Source organism: Mytilus galloprovincialis, chromosome 5 (genome assembly GCF_965363235.1).
Source record: "Mytilus galloprovincialis chromosome 5, xbMytGall1.hap1.1, whole genome shotgun sequence".
In the NCBI taxonomy this organism is placed as follows: domain Eukaryota; kingdom Metazoa; phylum Mollusca; class Bivalvia; order Mytilida; family Mytilidae; genus Mytilus; species Mytilus galloprovincialis.
Window position 1 is genome coordinate 96,138,513 of NC_134842.1, and position 19,732 is coordinate 96,158,244.

The window sequence follows — 19,732 nt, forward strand, 5'->3', positions numbered from 1 at the left end:
AACGTATTTTAATGTGAAAAGGCTAGACTTTAATTTGTGTCGTAGGTATGTGATTGAATGGTTTTGTTTACAATTATTTCCCATTATTTCCCTAGTGAAAATCTGCAATAATTATTGTTTCATCATGTTGTTTGATTTTCACATTTTAACAAAACTAAGAATATGACGGATGAATTTATAGTTAGCTGTTTAATGTCCAGTGGCAACTATTAGATGTATCATTAGGAGGACATTTACAATGTTATACTAACATTAGATGTATGTGTCATTATATGTTGTGTCACATACTATAAATATGTAGTTTTATGGCAATAAAGATTTGAATTGAATTATAATACGTTATTCTGATTGGCTACACTGCAGTCTTGCGTTATTCCGTAATCAATTTCATTACACAATACAATGTATAATTCAAGATAAGACATGGTCCCACAATAGAGTGCACAGGTAAATTAAATAAAAACTTGATAAAAAATCGTGTTTTCATAATCCTAGCTAAAAAAATGTATTTATAAGTATTGAATGCTTCTTTTTGTAACTTCATAGGGTTATAAAAGCGTTGACCGTGCGCACATTTTTAGAATGTACTTCGATCAACACTTTTACACCCCAATGAAGTTACAAAAAAGCATTCAATAATTAAAATAAATATGAACAAGGACATCCTGTGTTATGCAAACATGTGTATTTCGGCACAAGCGCTGACCTATAGACCGTGTGTATCATATGTATATTTAGGGTGGGTTGCTCAGAATTAAGGAGGTATAAATACAGGAAAATAAAGAAAAAAAAAATACAAAATTAGAATAGTCTAAGAGTATAACGGGCAAAATAAAGAACAGAGGACGCTGACTGACCTAAAAGGGAGGGGGCGTTCCAGTCATGCTTCAATGATTCCCTATATAATCAATCAAATGTTTCCCACGAAAAGGGGGGGGGGCTGGATCCGCCTATGTTGATGATTGTTTAAAGTAAAGGGCATTTATAGGTAAAATAATACACAATCGTTTGTACATTGGTAGGGATTTATGTTTGGAGTTGATGAGGCACATAATGAGTAATTGTTTTTGTTTGAAATTTCTCGAATTTTTTTTTTTTTTCGTCTGATTTTAAAATGAATAAAAAAATCTATAATACAAAACTAAATGGTTTAATTACGACATATACATGTATAGATAAAACTGCTATTCAGTCGATTTTAAAAGACATGCTCTAAAAGAAAATACATATAAAAATATTTAACAATCTTTTTGAACAAAAAGTCAACCTTAAGACACGGAATATATTTTTGTAAGAACATTATATTAATTCCGACTTTCATCTAAAATAACTTGAATTGTTCATTTGAAAAAAAGGGTGATACCTTAGGCTATTTTCAAAAAAATGTTGATTGATCCGAATTTTACGCATGTTATCACCTATATAAAAAGATTTAACAGAACACAATTCATGTTTTATATTTTAAAAAAAAACATATACGCTAAACGAAACTATGCACGCCAAGAAACGATGTACGCTAAACGATACGATATACGCTAAACGAAACGATGTACGCTAAACGATACGGTATACGCTAAATGAAACGATTAACGCAAAACCATAGGATATACGATAAAAGGGCGCTTATGTTATCGTTTATGGTATGGTTTATGGTACATGGTTTCGTTCGTACATCATTCGTTCAGCGTCCGTACAACGTTCGGTCAGCGTTTCGTTTGCATTCGTACACCGTTCGGGAAGCGTACGTACATCGTTCGGGCATCGTCCGTACATGGTTTGGGCATCGTTCGTATTGTTAACTTTTACGTTACACGGACTGTAGGAGAAACAAGAGTAATATCGAAATAAAAAAAGAACTAAATTACAGAAATCGCTTAAATTTTACAATTATTTAGTTTATGTACAACTTATTCGAAAACAACAATAAAAAATATAGGTCACCGATGAGTTAAAAAAGATATTTCAATTTTAATGCCAAAAAATGGCATTTTTGCACCAAAGGGAGATAATTTGGAGCTTTTTCAATGATATCTACATTTTAAAAGTCACCTAGGGCCAACACGAATTGGTTTTTTGGAAAGATTTTTGTACCATATGATAAAGTAACAACTACTAAAGGTAATAAATAAAATTTGTAATGAAAAATAAATGTTTAATTTTTTCTGAAAATTTTATACCCGCGAGCCTCCTTAAATGAAAATGCATACCCAATAACTCATAACTTTATCTAACAAGTTCAAATTATTAAAACGTAGCAATGTTTGTATACACTTAAAAGTTTTATTCTGGCTTTATCAAATGCTAAGGTGATTTTTTCTGACTGGACGAATCCCATCTTTTTAGCACTTCTATGCATTCAATATTGCCAACATTGTCACTTCTATGTATGCAGATGCAATAGTATAGCATTTCACAACAACTACAATGTTTTTTGAAATCTTAATTGTGTACCACTGAACTGCAGGCTAGGGCCATTTTCCATTTTTTTTAAACAGTACTGTTGGATTTTTAAGTTTTTTGTTAAGAAGTGTGGACTGCAAAAATTTTTAATTTTAGATTTTTGTTTTAAATTTCCATTGATAAATTTCCCAGTTACAACTCTCATCACAGGGAAACAGGTACCAATAAAAAAAAAAAACAATATGATTTATGTAAACTGTGTGAAGCTTGTTTCCAAATCCTAAATTTGAAATATTTGTAAATTACATAAATAAATAGGTTTTAACTACAAAATGCAACATTTTTATTTTGGTTTTTTTACCATTACAATGATTATGTTGGTACACAAAAATTTATTTTTAATCGAAGACTACTACAATGTACTAATCCAATGAAATGTCCCATTTTAAGTGTTTAAATACATTAACTTTTATTTAAGTGGATAATTACTCATCAATTGAGGTGCTCCTGAATTGGAGGAAGATTCTCAAAACAGAATTTTTACAGAAAAAAATAAGGAGAGCTCAAGATACGATTATTTCACGAGAAACAGAAGGGAAATGTGTAAAAAAGTGTTTAAAGTCAAACTATTCATTTCTGGGTCTCCTTCTCTTCAATCTTAGAAAGATTTGTTGGGGGGTTTTCCACACTATAAAAACAAAATGAATGATGTGAGGGAATGTCACTCTGGTCAACCCTATAGGGGATTGACGACTTGAAGCCGTCTTTCAAAAAAAATGCATTTCTGTAAATTGGGGGATTTAATTCAGTGTTCTCCCCAGAAATTTTGGATAGCATCACATTTTGCGTAAATAAAAATAACTGTCTTTTTTTTAATTTCGTTTGTCGGGTCGCGTTGATGCTCTATTTCCTTCATATGTTTTAGTTTATATTGTTCAATTCATAACTGAGAATACAATTAAACTATAACCACAAAAACAGTTGGTTCAGTTTATGTTTTCTTTATTCATTTATAGTTACAGAATTATTTTTTTCCTCTTGTGCCAAATAAAAATAAATATGTGGTTTCAGTTACCCAACAATAAGTCAAATGAATGAATGGTTCATTATAGATCAACCTGTATATATACAAAACTAAATATCTAGTACACAAAATTAACTATTTTTTATAGTATATCAAGTAAAGATAAAGTAGCAAAAGTAGCAAAAAAAAAAAAAATCAATTTAAAAACTTTTTATGGCACTTAATGAATTAGTTCCAGTTGTTTCTTATTTTTACATTAAAATGATATGTATTTTTAACAAAGTTATCTAACAAATAGTCTGTTAAAGCGTAGTTTTCTCTCTTGGTATATTTTTTCTGTCTACTGTCCATCTGTTGTCATTATCGTGAAAATGCGGATTTTTGTCATATCTGGTCCGGTTCTGATCCGTAGTTTACACAAAAAATGTGCAATGGCGGCCGTAGAAAAATTTACGAAAATGAGTCCGAGAATAAACATTGTTGACAAGAGATTGTGAATGAATAAGACGCTTTTAATGCATTAAATGGATTAAACATAAACTTAAGCCAATTATGATAACTTTTTAAAGAAGTATTAAACTTATTTTAGCTCTAAACCAAAATTCTCGCTCTCGTATTACCGGAAGAGAAAGAAAGTAATTTTTGGAGAGTTTCACAAATAAACGACCTTTTTAAAAAAAAATTAAAATCGTTTCAATCTTTGAAGTTTCGTAATACAAAACGTAGATTTCGAATTGTTTTGTGATTGCATTTTTCCATGTCGAAATTGGTTATTGCAGACACGTGGTATTAGCTCATGTCACAAGTGTCAGCTTGGGATATTTGCATCCAAACAGTTATCACCCTGAGGGCAATTAACACCTAGCTATTTAATCTCTTAATTGCCTTTAGTGTCCGACTTAAACAGTTAAAGGGATTACAATTAAAGGTGATATAATTTTTATGATCATAATCGATAATAGATGAAAGTTCAAAATTGAGGACAAGTAAAATAGCATCTTCAAAATAATTATAGCGTCGCGGGAATTATTATAGCATCACGGTGAAAAAATATAGCGTCGCGGTACCGCGACGCTAAAACGGCCTGGGGAGAACACTGTTAATTAATACCTGAATCTTTTTTCTCTTGAGATGGATCTGCTGTGTTTGTCCCTTGAATATCTACAAGAACAATGTAAAGCTTAGAAGATATTAAATTCATTTGTCATACAATCTTTTTGTTTTTGATCAGGTTCTTAGATGAATGCCTGGGATTTCACGCCCAATTTATCTATTTTTAATAACCACATGGAAACGATACTTTCAAATGCCAATAAATTTTAATACCAAATATCATTAACCTAACATTAGCAGAACTTTCATCTTAAACTGACCTATCAATCAGAGAGCAGATTGCTCTGAGGGGTACGATTGCGATTGCTTTTATTGACACATGTGTACATGAAGCTGGATAATATTATTTTCAAAACTAATTCAACTGCACATGTAAAATGTAATTAACGTAAACTGAATAGTTACAAAATAGCCAATCCCGGATACAAGTGCAACAATGTACTTATTGTGTTTTATTTTTGTAATATCAATTCCAAGTTTACTTTCCACAGCAGTCACTAAGACTCAGAGTGGGAGAAGGTATTTCACTTCGTATCTTAACACTTATAATTTTTCCTACGTTAATTCTAGGAGGAACCCCATTCCTAATTCTTTAAATATTTAATTTCCTTTGGGTCAGTGGTCATGACTCTTTTCCTTACACATTCCTCGTTTTAAATTGCGATCGTCTTAAATATAATACAATGTTTATCCACAGAACAAGTTTATTTTTCTCATCGTGTTGTATAGTATTTAGATTCAGAATTGACAGCGTTTACTTCCGGAAGAGACACACCTCAAAACGATAATATGGAAGACTTCATTTCGCCTGAAAGGGTGTTGTGGTCTACTTTAATTTTAATTTAAATTATGCATATGATTTAAAATTATGCAAAAACAATAACCCTCAATAGCAGTTATACATAGAAAAGATCCCATGAGTTTTAAATTAATCAACTGAGTGGGGAATCCAGAGCAACCATTGAATCTAATATCCCTTGAAGTCAAGAAAACTATACCCATGCGCATAATTACCTAAACAAAACCTGAAGCAAGAACGTATATTAAATGCTAATTTAACGACCTAGATGGTTCTCTATTTCTTTATGGAAGTACAATATCAAATATCAGTTTCATAACAATGACATATAAAAACAAGAGGCTGTCACAACGACAGCAAACCGGATTTATTTACATTTATTTGTGTCCTGGCAATATCACAAGAACCATTACTGATGAATGGTGAAAGTGAAAATCATCAATATCAAATTTGACCTCCATTTTGTCATCAGTATCAACATTTTGAAATAATAATATTTGAAAAGCTTAGATTGAATGGTTCATGAGTAAATGCAACAACGTGAATGGAAACGCCATTTTACAATCTTTCAAGAACCATAACTCCTGAACAGTAAAAGTCAAAATCGTCATTATGGAACTTGACCTCTATTTTGTCATCAGTAACAACATATTAAAATTTCAAAAGCTTTGGTTGAATGGTTCGTGAGAAAATGCACGGACACGACGGGAAACACCATTTTTCAATCTTTCAAGAACCATAACTCCTGAACGGTAAAAGTCAAAATCGTCATTATTGAACTTGAACTCCATTTTGTCATCAGTAACAGCATATTAAGATTTCGGAAGCTTTGGTAGAACAGTTCATGCATAAATGCACGGACACGACTGGAAACTCCATTTTTCAATCTTTCAAGAACCATAACTCCTGAACGGTAAAAGTCAAAATCGTCATTATTGAACTTGACTTCCATTCTGTCATCAGTAACAACATATTAAAATTTGGGAAGCTTTGGTAGAACAGTTCATGAGTAAATGCATGGACACGACTGAAAACTCCATTTTTCAATCTTTCAAGAACCATAACTCCTGAACGGTAAAAGACAAAATCGCCATTATTTAACTTGACCTCCATATAGTTGTCAGTAATAACATATTAAAATTTTAAAAGCTTTGGTTGAACGGTTCATGAGTTAATGCACGGACAACATTTGATTGCCGCCTTTCAAGAACCATAACTCCTGAACGGTAAAAGTCAAAATCGCCATTATTGAACTTGACCTTCGTATAGTTGTCAGTAATAACATATTAAAATTTTAAAAGCTTTGGTTGAACGGTTCATGAGTTAATGCACGGACAACATTTGATTGCCGCCCGCCCGCCCGCCCGCCCGCCCGGCCGCCCGCTCGCCGTACATTCCCAAATCAATAACCGACATTTTTGTCACAAAAATCCGGTTAAAAACTCCACTGCAGTTCTTGTATGACAGAAATAGATTTATCAGAAATCAGAGCTCTCTCACATTTTTATCAAAACTGTGGAATTCCCTCAGACGTGTTTCTAAATTTATAAAAACATTAAATATAAATACTGCTTTTTGGTGTTGTTAAAAACACGCATATAACATGTATAAGTCATGGAAAATATCAAACATGAAGATTATGAAAAGAACATTATAGGACAGTTGTTTATTAAGTTCAATCCTTTTGTTTGTTTTTACCTTTTAAATCAAGACAATCATAGGATTAAGAATCTGAGATGTTCCTTAATGTTAAGAATAAAATGGTTGACGTGAGGGCATGGTCCTGAGCCAATGGTACAAGTCTACAGATTGCTTGAAAGCAATCTTATCCCAAAAACTCATACATGTAAACTCATAAGTTTCAAATGTTCAAAGTCATTAGACTGTGACTGAGGGGTGAGGCCAAATATTCTCCATGGAAATGAGATGTGCCAATGCTTATACAACTGAAAACCAAATTAACATTTGCCTACCACTAATGGTTCCCCTTGTATTGACCTAATCACAAACTAATACATCATAATTCAGAAAAAATTTCAAAGTCAATACACCATGACTAAGGGGGCAGGGCCAAATAATCTCCAAGGAAATGAGATGTGCCAATGCTTATACAACTGCATACCAAATATGATTGACCTACCACTTGTGGTTCACTATAAACTAGACCTAATCACAAACTAATACATTGTTGACACCGCCTCCACTGACCCCAGAAACAGCATACCTATATGTCTTGCTTTTTGACTCCGTCAAGGGAAGACAAAAATGAAGAAGATATTATTATAGGTGACAGCCTTACAAGTAAAAGTTAAAAACAATCATGAATAAAGGAGATAGATGTAATAAATTTTCTTTTTACTTATTTGCTTTGATCAAAATGTTTGCACAAGACAGTCATGAATACCATGCATACATTTACCACAGTGCAAATATCTTTACGTAAATAAATATTTAAATTATTTTTCTGATATATGGCAAATAATGCACTTGTCAGCTTCTACTGTTAAGTATTGTAATATTGCTGTTCTGTGTGAGCCAAGGTGCTGTGAAGGCTGTACTTTGACCTAATGATCGTTTACTGTGACTTTGATGAAAAGTTGTCTCATTAGCACATCTAGCCTGTGATTCAGTGGCTGTCGTTTGTTTATGTGTTACATATTTGTTTTTCGTTCATTTTTTTACATAAATAAGGCCGTCAGTTTTCTTGCTTGAATTGTTTAACATTGTCTTATCAGGGCCTTTTATAGCTGACTATATGCGGTATGGCTTTGCTCATTGTTGAAGGCTGTACAGTGACCTATAATTATTAATGTTTGTGTCATTTTGGTCTTTTGTGGATAGTTGTCTCATTGGCAATCATACAACATCTTCTTTTTTATATTATATCATACTATCAGCCTAATGTTTTAGTGCTAACTATGGACATGTTGACAGTATAATAATTATTTGTGCATTCTGTTAGAATTACATATCAAATTGTTGTAAATGTTTTACATTGTTTTAGAGACATACAATTTGTAAATTATAAAATGGAAAATGGAAATGAGGAATGTGTCAGAGACAACAACTCGACCACAGAAAAAACAACAACAGAAGGTCACCAACAGGTCTTCAATGTATTGAGAAATTCCTGCACCCAGTGTTAATTGGTTTGTTTAAAGAAATAAAATAAATTACAGGGCTAGAACTTTTAAGACTTTGGCAATGGTAGCCCACAGCTTAAATTTTGTAGCTCAAATATATATATAGTCCTATACAAGAAAAGCAGAAATCTAAGTAGCCCATACCAAATTTTAGGGGCCATTGGCCTGTGAGCACCTGCTAATTTCATACCCTGTTGTAAAAATATTTCAAACTTACCAATAAAACAACAAAATACAGCCAAAATTACAAAAGTTTTACTGAAAAGAGAAAAATAATTAAAAAGCATTATTTATAGTAGTGTATTTCAGAAATGAAATTTTATATTTTGAAATTGACTAAAAAGAGCAGAACGTGCTTAATAACATGTTTAACTGAACTGTCATACTGTACAAATTTAAATATACATCAAATACATGGACTACAGTCTAATTATCAACATTTCTCAGAAAAAAACAGTCAAGCATGATAAAACTAGAGGCTCTTAACAGTCAGGGGACTTACTGAAATAAGTGATTTTTAAATCACTTATTTGAGTAGCAAATTCAAGGTTTTGTCACAAATTGGGATTTTGTAGTTTTTTCAAAATTTTAAACACATAGGTTTAAATAACATCTTTTTTATTAGTAAAATTAAAAAATATGAACTTTTTGCTTCTTTTAAGTAGCAAGGTTTATGCCTTTGATGCAATCATTTACCTGAAAATTCTATTTTAGTTGAAAAAATGCTATAATAATGGCTTTACATAATGAACTGATACTTTCTTCAAAGATTTTTCACAGCAGTGAGAGTATTTTTCCTGTGAAGTTCAAGGTTTCACCTTTCAGATTATGTAATAAAATTCTACTGTTCGCGATAAAAATTTCACTGTTCGGGGGTGTTGAAATTAGTGGGGGTTATTAAAAGAATGATACTTAAAGAAGTGATTTTTGGGAAGGAAATTGTGGTCTGATACTTAAACAAGTGATTTTTATGTCATTACCCTAGATTCAGTACAAGGTCATCACCTGAAATGACCTGGTCATCCTAGACAACACAGATGTTGGTTCTGATAAGTTTAGAAACATAATTAGTCCCTGGATCATTAGTATTCTATATTTAAAGCTACACTAATATTAAATCACTTCTTCTAGTGATTAATTTGTACTACTTAAATAGGTGATTATTAAAGAAAGACAACTCTAACTTCCAACCTTTATGGAAATAATGTTACTTGAATCAGTGATTTAGAAAATCACTTGTTTAAGTAAGTCCCCTGACTGCTTAAGATCCTGAAGCCATCACCTTGATATATGTCAGTATGTGCATATATATACCGATTAAACAAAAGGCAGTCTCCAACATTGTAGACATGAATAGACTTCATGACAAAAATCTCTATTTTGTTTATCTTGTATTACTGCCTGGTCTTCTAACATGTATAATCTGTTTTGTTTTTGCTCAAAACACAAATGTGGTTAAAAAAATGCTTTTTACTCCTACGAAAAATAACAGTCTACTAACTATATTGGCAAAAATTTCACCTTGATTTGGGCAAGGTGAGCTATAAACAAAGTGAAACTTTGAGCTCCTGCTCACTGGTGATAACCCTGCAAAAATATTTCAGTTAACGAAGTTGTTGAGTGATCACATGGTACAGCTGATTCATATAAAACTTGAAACCAAATTCCAGAAATCATTTTATTGTATTTGTATAGTTCCTGAGAAAAATGTGACAAAAACTTTCAACTTAGCTACTCATATCATGATGTGTAAAATGACAGTCACACAAGTGTTAGGTAAACCATGTAAACAAGAAGTTGTTGAGTGTTGAATCTGAAAACTCATCACATTGTATAGCTGACTTATATAAACCCTGAAACCAAATTTCAGAAATCCTTATGATGAAGTTCCTGTCAGATCAAGAAATATGTGATGAATAATATTCATGGTACAGATGGATGGACAGAGACTTCAAGTTTTAGAGCAATTTTTTTGTATTTGGTAGATTTACATGTATCATGTTGAGCTTACCTGAAAATAAGCATCATCAATTCTTCTCAATATACATGTACATCAAACTGTAAAATTAGATAAAAGAAATAATATGATATTTAATACAATTTTAAGAGAGAGAATTATAAACAGCATTGCTTAATATTATTTTTTTTTAAGTATATATATATACATGAAAAATGAAGCTTATAAACTAGCAATATGATGGGGCAAAATCCCCTAGTTGAAAGAACAAAAATTTATGAATGCAATTGTGACGGGATTGCTTCCCTTAGAACATTTGGTAGATACTTAGTCAGCCGTAAGCGGTTGAGCTAAGGAAGTACTTCTTTAGCTCAGTCGGTATACGCGCTGCCTTGTAACACATGTACAGAGGTCCCGGGTTCGAGTCCCGGTGGAGAGAAGCAATTTTGTAATGAAATTCGTGCTCTCCGGTTACATTGGCGCCCAACTATAAAACCCACGGTAGTTAGAGAGGAATTCTAGCTAGGGTATGTTTGTGTGAGAGTCATAATGGTATGATGACTCTTGAGGTGGGGGAAGTGTGACGGGATTGCTTCCCTTAGAACATTTGGTAGATACTTAGTCAGCCGTAAGCGGTTGAGCTAAGGAAGTACTTCTTTAGCTCAGTCGGTATACGCGCTGCCTTGTAACACAGAGGTCCCGGGTTCGAGTCCCGGTGGAGAGAAGCAATTTTGTAATGAAATTCGTGCTCTCCGGTTACATTGGCGCCCAACTATAAAACCCACGGTAGTTAGAGAGGAATTCTAGCTAGGGTATGTTTGTGTGAGAGTCATAATGGTATGATGACTCTTGAGGTGGGGGAAGTGTGACGGGATTGCTTCCCTTAGAACATTTGGTAGATACTTAGTCAGCCGTAAGCGGTTGAGCTAAGGAAGTACTTCTTTAGCTCAGTCGGTATACGCGCTGCCTTGTAACACAGAGGTCCCGGGTTCGAGTCCCGGTGGAGAGAAGCAATTTTGTAATGAAATTCGTGCTCTCCGGTTACATTGGCGCCCAACTATAAAACCCACGGTAGTTAGAGAGGAATTCTAGCTAGGGTATGTTTGTGTGAGAGTCATAATGGTATGATGACTCTTGAGGTGGGGGAAGTGTGACGGGATTGCTTCCCTTAGAACATTTGGTAGATACTTAGTCAGCCGTAAGCGGTTGAGCTAAGGAAGTACTTCTTTAGCTCAGTCGGTATACGCGCTGCCTTGTAACACAGAGGTCCCGGGTTCGAGTCCCGGTGGAGAGAAGCAATTTTGTAATGAAATTCGTGCTCTCCGGTTTCACAATTATGAACATGAACATTGTATCAGGATTATAAAAATGTCCAAGATATCCAGGCCTCTACAATAACTTTTTTTTCAACTTGTCCAGTAGGACAAGTACATACCAAAACTTACTTGTCCGAATGAAATTGTAACTTGTCCAAAAAAAATCTTAATAATAACCTTTTATGCATTTCAAGTTGATTCAAGGGACAAAATGAATTAAAAAAAAATGAACAGAATTTGATTTATATTCTTTGAAATACTTTTAAAAGATATGAGCCATGAACAACTGAATTTAGTTGTGTCACAGGACGTAGGTTCTAGTTTTTATCAATGCTAAAGTCTCATCATACTTTGCACATGTAGCACCATCTGATTGGCCTCTAAATGTACACTCATTGGATTTTTATCCTATTTTTTTTTTAAGTGGAAAAAAGTTTATTCAAATGCAATCAATAAAAAGAATATGAGGTATGATTGTCAATGAGACAAAAGACCAAATGACACAGAAATTAACAACTATAGGTCACTGCATTGCAAGTATTGTTTTTTCTAAATAAAGATCAAACATGATTTGATGATTTTTATTGTAAATAATTTCCTCATTCTTATTTAAAAAATAGGGTATGGACATTGGTATTAATTATTATAAAGCAACAAAATAAGGTAGGAAAAGAGGTTCTGATTTGTCTTGGTCCAGAAATGTCTACTGCTTTGCCAAACTGTCTATTAATCATGTCTATGAAATATGTCTCCTACGGTGCCCAACTGTCTATTAAACTTGGAGCCGTATCAATTCCGAGCTGGTGACGAACTGTCTTGTAAAGTTACCTTGTCTGAAAAGCGCATGGTTGAATGGGATCGGTAAGACTGGTTTCCGAGAAAAGTGTGCTTTTTACCTGTTAAAAGTACTTGACAAAGAACCAGTTTTAAATTATCGATTGCAAGTCTGATGGGTCTTGAGAAATAAAAAGTTTCAATTAGTTTCAGTTTAAAAAGGAAAGATGTCAAACAAATCTTCTTTTCTTGTTTTTTTTTTTTTTAATAATTATACTTTGTTCATCAAAGTTGGATTAAATTTTATTTTCTGCAGAATGTCATTATGATTCTACTTGTCCCATCGGACAAGCTTGGTATAGCTTTTACTTGTCCGACCTTTTTTACCTCTGGTATCGGACAATCGGACAAGCGTTAATGTCGAGGCCTGATATCTTGTGGAGAAAAAAATACTTAAATATCATATTTAAGTTATTAATATGAATTAATACTAATTTTATTATCATATTTTACAAAAATGTATGTTATAATCATAATAATAAAAAAAAATTAAAGTGTGGACAATAAGTCTCACAATGTACGATGTGGCGGTATGGCCGACACATCCTATGGCCGTCATGGAAGTATGGCCGTTGCGTCTCGAAAGCAATGGGCAGGGTCCCACTTTTAAAAAAAAAAATTGCAGGGGTTATCTTAGTAAAAGTGCTTCATATTCATTACCATTCTAACATAGGCCTTCAAGAGTGGGCAAAGAAAGAAACAAGGCAAAGAGATTGTGGTGAAGCTCTCCTAAAATCCTACAAGAACTTTATCTCTTCGCAAGAAATATAGATGTTTTAAGATCATAAATTAATAACCATGTACAATAAAAATAAAATACATACCTGGAGATGAATTTGATCTGTAGTGGTACGTGTAGAATCCTAAATTTAGGCTTTTATACACGGTGGATAAGGGCGTCGTTAACTTTGTGCAGTGTTCTACAGAGCGGTCTTAAATGCCTCTACAGAACCTGCATGCACAACTTTATCTGGTAGTTGGTTCCAGTGCATAAGTTGTTTCCACAAAAAAATGAATGTTTATACTGTGGTTTGTTGCTGTTTGACGTTCAATGATACTGTCAGTCAGTTTCCGACACACTGTATCAGTAAATTCTGTAAACTAGATGAAGTACTTCCGGTGTCGAGGTGATCAATGCGCAAGAAAAAGAACTTCCGGCGCATAAAACTGGTAGCTTAAAATCATATATTTAACCCTTATTGTAACTTTCTTAGGAGGTTAAGATTATTCCATACCAAACACAAGTAATCAATCATCCATTTATCGTGAAATCATAACAGATCCAGAGCAGATAATTGAATCTAACGGAATCTCCAATGTCAACAAATGACAAAGATGGCGGCAAATATGAACTGACACAGTGCAGAGAAGGTGTGTGTGTAGGTGAGTTCATCTTTTCACCACACTCTGCTAATGATGTTGAGTCTGATAATATTTTTGTCTGTCTGTATAATACTGGAAATGACCTCAAATATTACATAGTAAAACTTATCCAGGAAGTGTGTGTGCACAACTGATGTAACTAGTCCTGCGATATGACTGTCCACAGTTTAATAGTTCACCAAAGTATTTGGTAGTAAATTCCAATTAATGATTGTTTGTGGAAAAAAAAGAATGTTTCTAAATGTCAGTTTTTGCTGGTAAAAGTATTTGTTTGACATTTGAAGTTCTAGATGGTCTAGTATTAAATTCTATGTGATGTTCAGTCGGGATGGCTACAAGGTCTTTCACTTTTTTGTACAGTAGTACCAGACATTGTTCTTGTCTTCTTTCCACAAGAGCTTTTAATCCAAGGTCCTTCATCATAGAGTTGAAACTACTAGTACACATATAGTCTTTACAGACAAACCTACACTACACAATGTAGCTGCTCTCGAATATTCGTTGTTATGCTCTCTTTGCGGTTAATATCTTTTAGTTGATATGGACTGCCTTAGTTATCCAGGACTGAGGGATTAAGAGAGATGTAGGTGGTTTCCTTAAAATGTTTGTTGCAGTGTTTAAGGTTCCTTCTATTAAATCCCAGTGTACACGGTGTAGAATTAGCTATGTTGCAGAATTTGGTGTGAGATGACCATTTCAAATTATTTTAGATTTTATTATAGATTTTCACTGACTTGCTTTAAGACTTGATTACTTATTTTAAAACTGTGCGTAAGTGGGGACCTGCTACGGTGATCTGAGATGACATACATGTACTTACTAGCATTAAAACGCATACCCCAGTCCTTACAATGTAGCTCAGTTGTTATCTTATCAGTCTATGGCTAGAACCTTCTGTATTTGGAGTTGGTCCTGAGATGTGTTGGATCATGATAGTATTATACAGGAGGCAGTCATTAGCATGCGGCAAACAGACGTACTTGTGATTTTACACAGAGCAGCACGACATTAATATGACATAGAAAAAGAAGGGGACAGAGAATTCGGGCACACCCGTGTTGTTTGAACAAGATGAAGAAAATTCTCTTTCGGCAATACCTTGATGGTGATGTTGCATTAGGGGTGATTTAGTCCATGCATTTGTATTACAATCAATTCCATAGTTCTTTAACTTGTGTTAGAGTTTTCGATGAGGCACAGTGTTGAATGCCTTACTAAAGTCCAGTATGGTTCATTAATTTGCTTCTTGACATCAAAAGATTTCATGATGTCATGCATAGTAATAAGAAGTTGACTTTAACAGGAATGGTCACTAAGGAAGCCATGTTGAAGTAAGGTAAGTATATTGTGTGCGTCCAGGTGTTTCGAAATACGCTTTGCAAACTATGTGTTCAAGGAGTTACGGCAAACACAGGTGAGTGAAACAGGTTGGTAATTTGCTGCAGTATATGGATGCCTATCTCCTTTTTAAATATTTGGATTGATTTTAGTGTTCGACTTGGGTATTTTGATTCATAGATCTGTGGTAGTTGGTCCGTCTCTGACAGTAACTGGACGACTCCCCAAAAGAACCACAAAATTCCTAGGCCTTGAAGGTACAAATGTACCAGTTTACCGTTATAAACAATAATGCTTCAGATACATGTATCTGAATAAATTTCAAAATGAGCATCATCACCAGCAATAAAGTAGGAATCTCTCCAAGATCATCTTGTAAACATCCATGTCATCTTGCATACATTGTACATGTATATAAAAAAAAATCCAAGCTGATCATAAACAATTCAATTGTTGGTTTATTAATTTTATGCCTCACATCCTCAAGCTGTTTCGCCTGTCCAGTTCAGCATTTTATTTATTATCGAGCTCATGGGTGAGCGGACCTTAATGGTAGGTCAACCTCTAGCAGGAGAACGTCCCTAAGAGTTATACATGTAAGAGGACTTAACAATGTCCCTTGAAAAAATAGTTGCGAATCCATGGCCAAGAAAATTGGTGCATACATGAGCATCATCAGTCTGAACTCTGCCACTCCTAGGACTCTGGTCCCATGTATTTTTCTGCCTTTGTTAGTTCAGGTTCCTCCCTTTGTCCTGCCCACTCTTTGGTGCCAGTGTGCACATCCCCTCTATCGCACTCTACTTCACAAACATCCCCCTCTTCAAGCTGAGACAAGGATGCCCCTGATAATAAATTCCCTCTACTAGTGGTTTTTTGGGGAGTTGCATCTTACGGTGCATCATACACCAACACAAATTCATTTTCAGAGAAATCCAAGGTCCTAGTCTGGGCTTCAGGGTGACAGTTCTTCTAGAATTGTTATATGTTGGTTGAGTTTATTAGTATCAAAAAGACCTCCAAACTTGGAATCTTTATCATCAAACATGACGTCCTACCAGTTTTTGCTTTCTACAGATGATTTGTTGGACATTCTGAAATAATAAAGAGAACATTGGTTTTTTACTTACATTTTACTCCTCAATTATCTGGGAAAGGGGGGGGGGGGGGGAAGCTGTCTGACAATTTAAGTACAGTTTGGACAATTATCATGATTATACATGGTATAGTTATTTCTTCATGCAAATATTAAATTAGGTTTTACACCATCCATGCAATCAAGCTTCTGACATGTCTGAATGTATTGTGATTTTCATCATCTAAATAAATATGAGGCATGTCATAATCATATTAATTTTTTTTTTGTCAAACAAAAAAGATGACTATCCCCTTTTATCTTATTTAAATATCATTATATATTTCTTTCAAGTACATATATATCGGTCAAATGTACTTCCTGTATGTCTGACATTCTGATAGCTGTTATCATGGTTATACATGTATTGTGTTAAAACACTGACAAGCATTTTTTTTGTGTTTAATTTGTGCATGTCTGGTTTGTCAAAGCAGTTCTGTCAGTTTTATTTGTTTCGGTCAAATTAAATAAACTGGTGTTACATGTACTAACATGACTAATGGGGCAGTAATCAACTGATACCTTGAATGAATAAAATAATTACGTTGTTCCTTTCTACAATATTTTAGTCTTATTATGTTTTACTTAAACATTGTGTTAAAAGAAAACATTTAGCTCTAAGTTCTTTATTAAATGGTTTAAGGGCAAGTATGTACTGTATTACTCTGATATAGTGGTCTAGTGATTTTTTTAAATCATGTTATAATGTATTATACCAAGGTTTATCTTTTTTCTTCTTCCCTGTAATATATAAAGAGAGGGGAGTAGGAAGATATACCTTTAACTGCGAGAGGTTTATTTCCAATCCACCATCGTAGACAACATAATTACAATTGACATACTTGGGTAGGATTGCTATGGATGATTCCGACAACAAAAGTATGCATGTTATACACCATTGTGAAGATAAATCAATTTAGATTTATGACATAATCAGTTTTAATGGGGTTGACAGCCGAGAAATTGTCATATAAAGGAATTTAGTGACAGGCTGCCATTTTTTCAAAAATGCCTTGTGTTATATTAAGGTATATATCATGTATACATGTATATATATATACATGATATAGGGAGAAAAAATTATATAAGAAAAAAAATTCTGACACAAGTGCCTGTGTCTGTGTAACACTTATCAATTCAAAGTTTTAAAAAGTTTTTAAATTTGGAAATTTTGGAAATTTTCACCATACATGCCATATATATCATGTAATGTATATAATCAAATTTTTAAAATTCTAAATATAGTTTTTAAATTTGAAGGTTTAGCTATTTTTTCAATAGATGCAAAACCTAAAGATTTTCAGGAAAATGTTGTCTCATGTGATGTCCAATTTGTTTTAAAAGAACTGACTTCTTCTTTAGCATGTTTAGATTATTTATTTTGCAATTAAAAATGATTTGCTATATTTTGCTTTTTATTCCTAGGTAAGAATGATCATAATCAGAGTCATGCATCTTTTTTTTTAAATGAATACTCTTTCTTTTGAGAAATATTTATTTTGTTATCAAATTTTTCAACGCTTAAAACTGTCTGCCTCTGGTCATGCTGGTTTTGTACATTAACTTTAAAGTAACATCATCTTTTCATTTTACTTACTTTAGTTGCGCTTCATTCAGCTTTTATTTTGTTTTGCAGTTTACATGTACCCTTCTTTTCTCCCCTCTTCCATGTTTTCTATTTTCAAAGTCTATTATAAAATCAAATATTTTAAAAAATTAAACTTTCAAAAAGTGAAAATATTAAAACTGCACGTTTAAAGTTTGATCACATATCATAACTATCAAATTAAAAAATGAGATTTAGAATTTTAAGGTTCATGTGGACCCTATGGCTAAAATGGCCGTATTTTCACCTCAAAATTTACTCCGAGTACAGACAAACCTGTGCATCTGTAAAAAATTTCAGGCATAGCATGCCCAAGATAAATAAGTTTCAAATATGTTTTATGTTTTAGAAAAATAAAAACTTACCAGGATTTTGCCGTGCACTTTTTTTTCATTCCTCCAGAAGGTGCCAAAATAAACTAAGTTGGGAAACAGGTTTGAGAACTTCCCCACAGGTAATTATTGAAGTGAGCTGTTTTGTTTGACATGGACATGAGATGAACAGTAGATACCTGACAATAATTGATCAACTAAACTGTGTACCTGAGTGGACCATATCAAGGTAAACTCAACTGTTTGGTAATTTTACCATCTTCTGCAGGGACGAAAAAAAGTGTACGGAAAATCCAGTTAAATTATGAATTTTCTAAATCATACAATGCATTTGAATTCTATCTATCTAGGGCATGCTATGCCTTAAAACTTTTCCAAATGCACAGGTTTGTATAAATGTTGAGTTGAAAATACGGCCATTTTAGCCATAGGGTCCACATGAACCTTAAAATTTTATTATTAGGTCAAAATTTCAAATCTTTGAATTGATAAGTGTTACACGGACATGACAGACCAGTTATCCTCAACTGATATTTATAGTAATATTACTAAACATGCTAAATAACATTAACAATCAAGCGTCCTTGTTAGATCTTGTTTTATAACAATCAAATAAACTGATAAAATAATACAAATAATTTCGTTAACAATAAAACGAACATTTGTTGTTCTCACATCGAACATGTACATAAAACAGTACTATAATACTCCCCTGGGAGGCCTGTACTATAGACAGTCAGGGGTACTACTTGTACAAGTGTATTTTATTTACTTGAAGAAGTAAAAAAATATATACACATATAAGTAAATAAATAATGTTTGAATAATCTCCCCTTAATTTTCTAAAAAAATTACTTGTATAAGTAAATTTTTCTTACAATCCCACAAAAATCCTCAAGTTTTGAGATATAAAATCATGCCTTTAATAATTTTTCCCAGGTTTGCTCAAATTTTTTCATTAAAGTTCAATGTTTCATCTCATTAATTCATCAAAGAAACTGATTGAGCAAAGATCTTATATATTTGCGCAAGGCAATCAAAAATTGCTCCTTTGGGGCTTGTAAATGAGCAGTGTTATGAAGATAACAGACAAATGGGATTTTCATTGTCCATGAAATTACACTTAAATGAATAGTAAAGACATCTGTAAAGGGTACACAATTTAAAATTCCATTAGAGCAAAGAAATCTGAAGAATTCAAGAAAAGAAGAAAGGATGATTTTTTTACTTATACAAGTAAAAAATTCTAAATGCCTAAGGGACATAACTAAGCCAATTTTTTTTTTACCTATACAAGTAAATAAAATTCACTTGTATAAGTATCCTACAAATTTACTTATATGTGTATATTT

The 19,732-nt window shown here is 33.1% G+C and overlaps 2 protein-coding genes across 3 annotated transcripts in view; one reads left to right on the top strand and one right to left on the bottom strand.

Annotated features, from left to right (window-relative positions):
• The window catches only part of LOC143076802 (uncharacterized), a 493,545-nt gene that overhangs the window by 268,106 nt on the left and 205,707 nt on the right, over nt 1-19,732 (top strand). The window lies entirely within an intron of this gene.
• The window catches only part of LOC143076798 (uncharacterized), an 87,590-nt gene that overhangs the window by 67,150 nt on the left and 708 nt on the right, over nt 1-19,732 (bottom strand). The window contains exons 2-6 of one of the 2 annotated variants that reach the window (XM_076252669.1): nt 18,040-18,130; nt 13,411-16,401; nt 10,491-10,537; nt 8,697-8,737; nt 4,535-4,585 (exon numbers count right to left, since the gene is read on the bottom strand). In XM_076252669.1, coding sequence (XP_076108784.1) covers nt 4,535-4,585; nt 8,697-8,737; nt 10,491-10,507 — 109 coding nt within the window. In that variant the 5' untranslated portion in view covers nt 10,508-10,537; nt 13,411-16,401; nt 18,040-18,130. The remainder of the gene's footprint in view (nt 1-4,534; nt 4,586-8,696; nt 8,738-10,490; nt 10,538-13,410; nt 16,402-18,039; nt 18,131-19,732) is intronic. The other variant, XM_076252668.1, reaches the window with a different exon arrangement.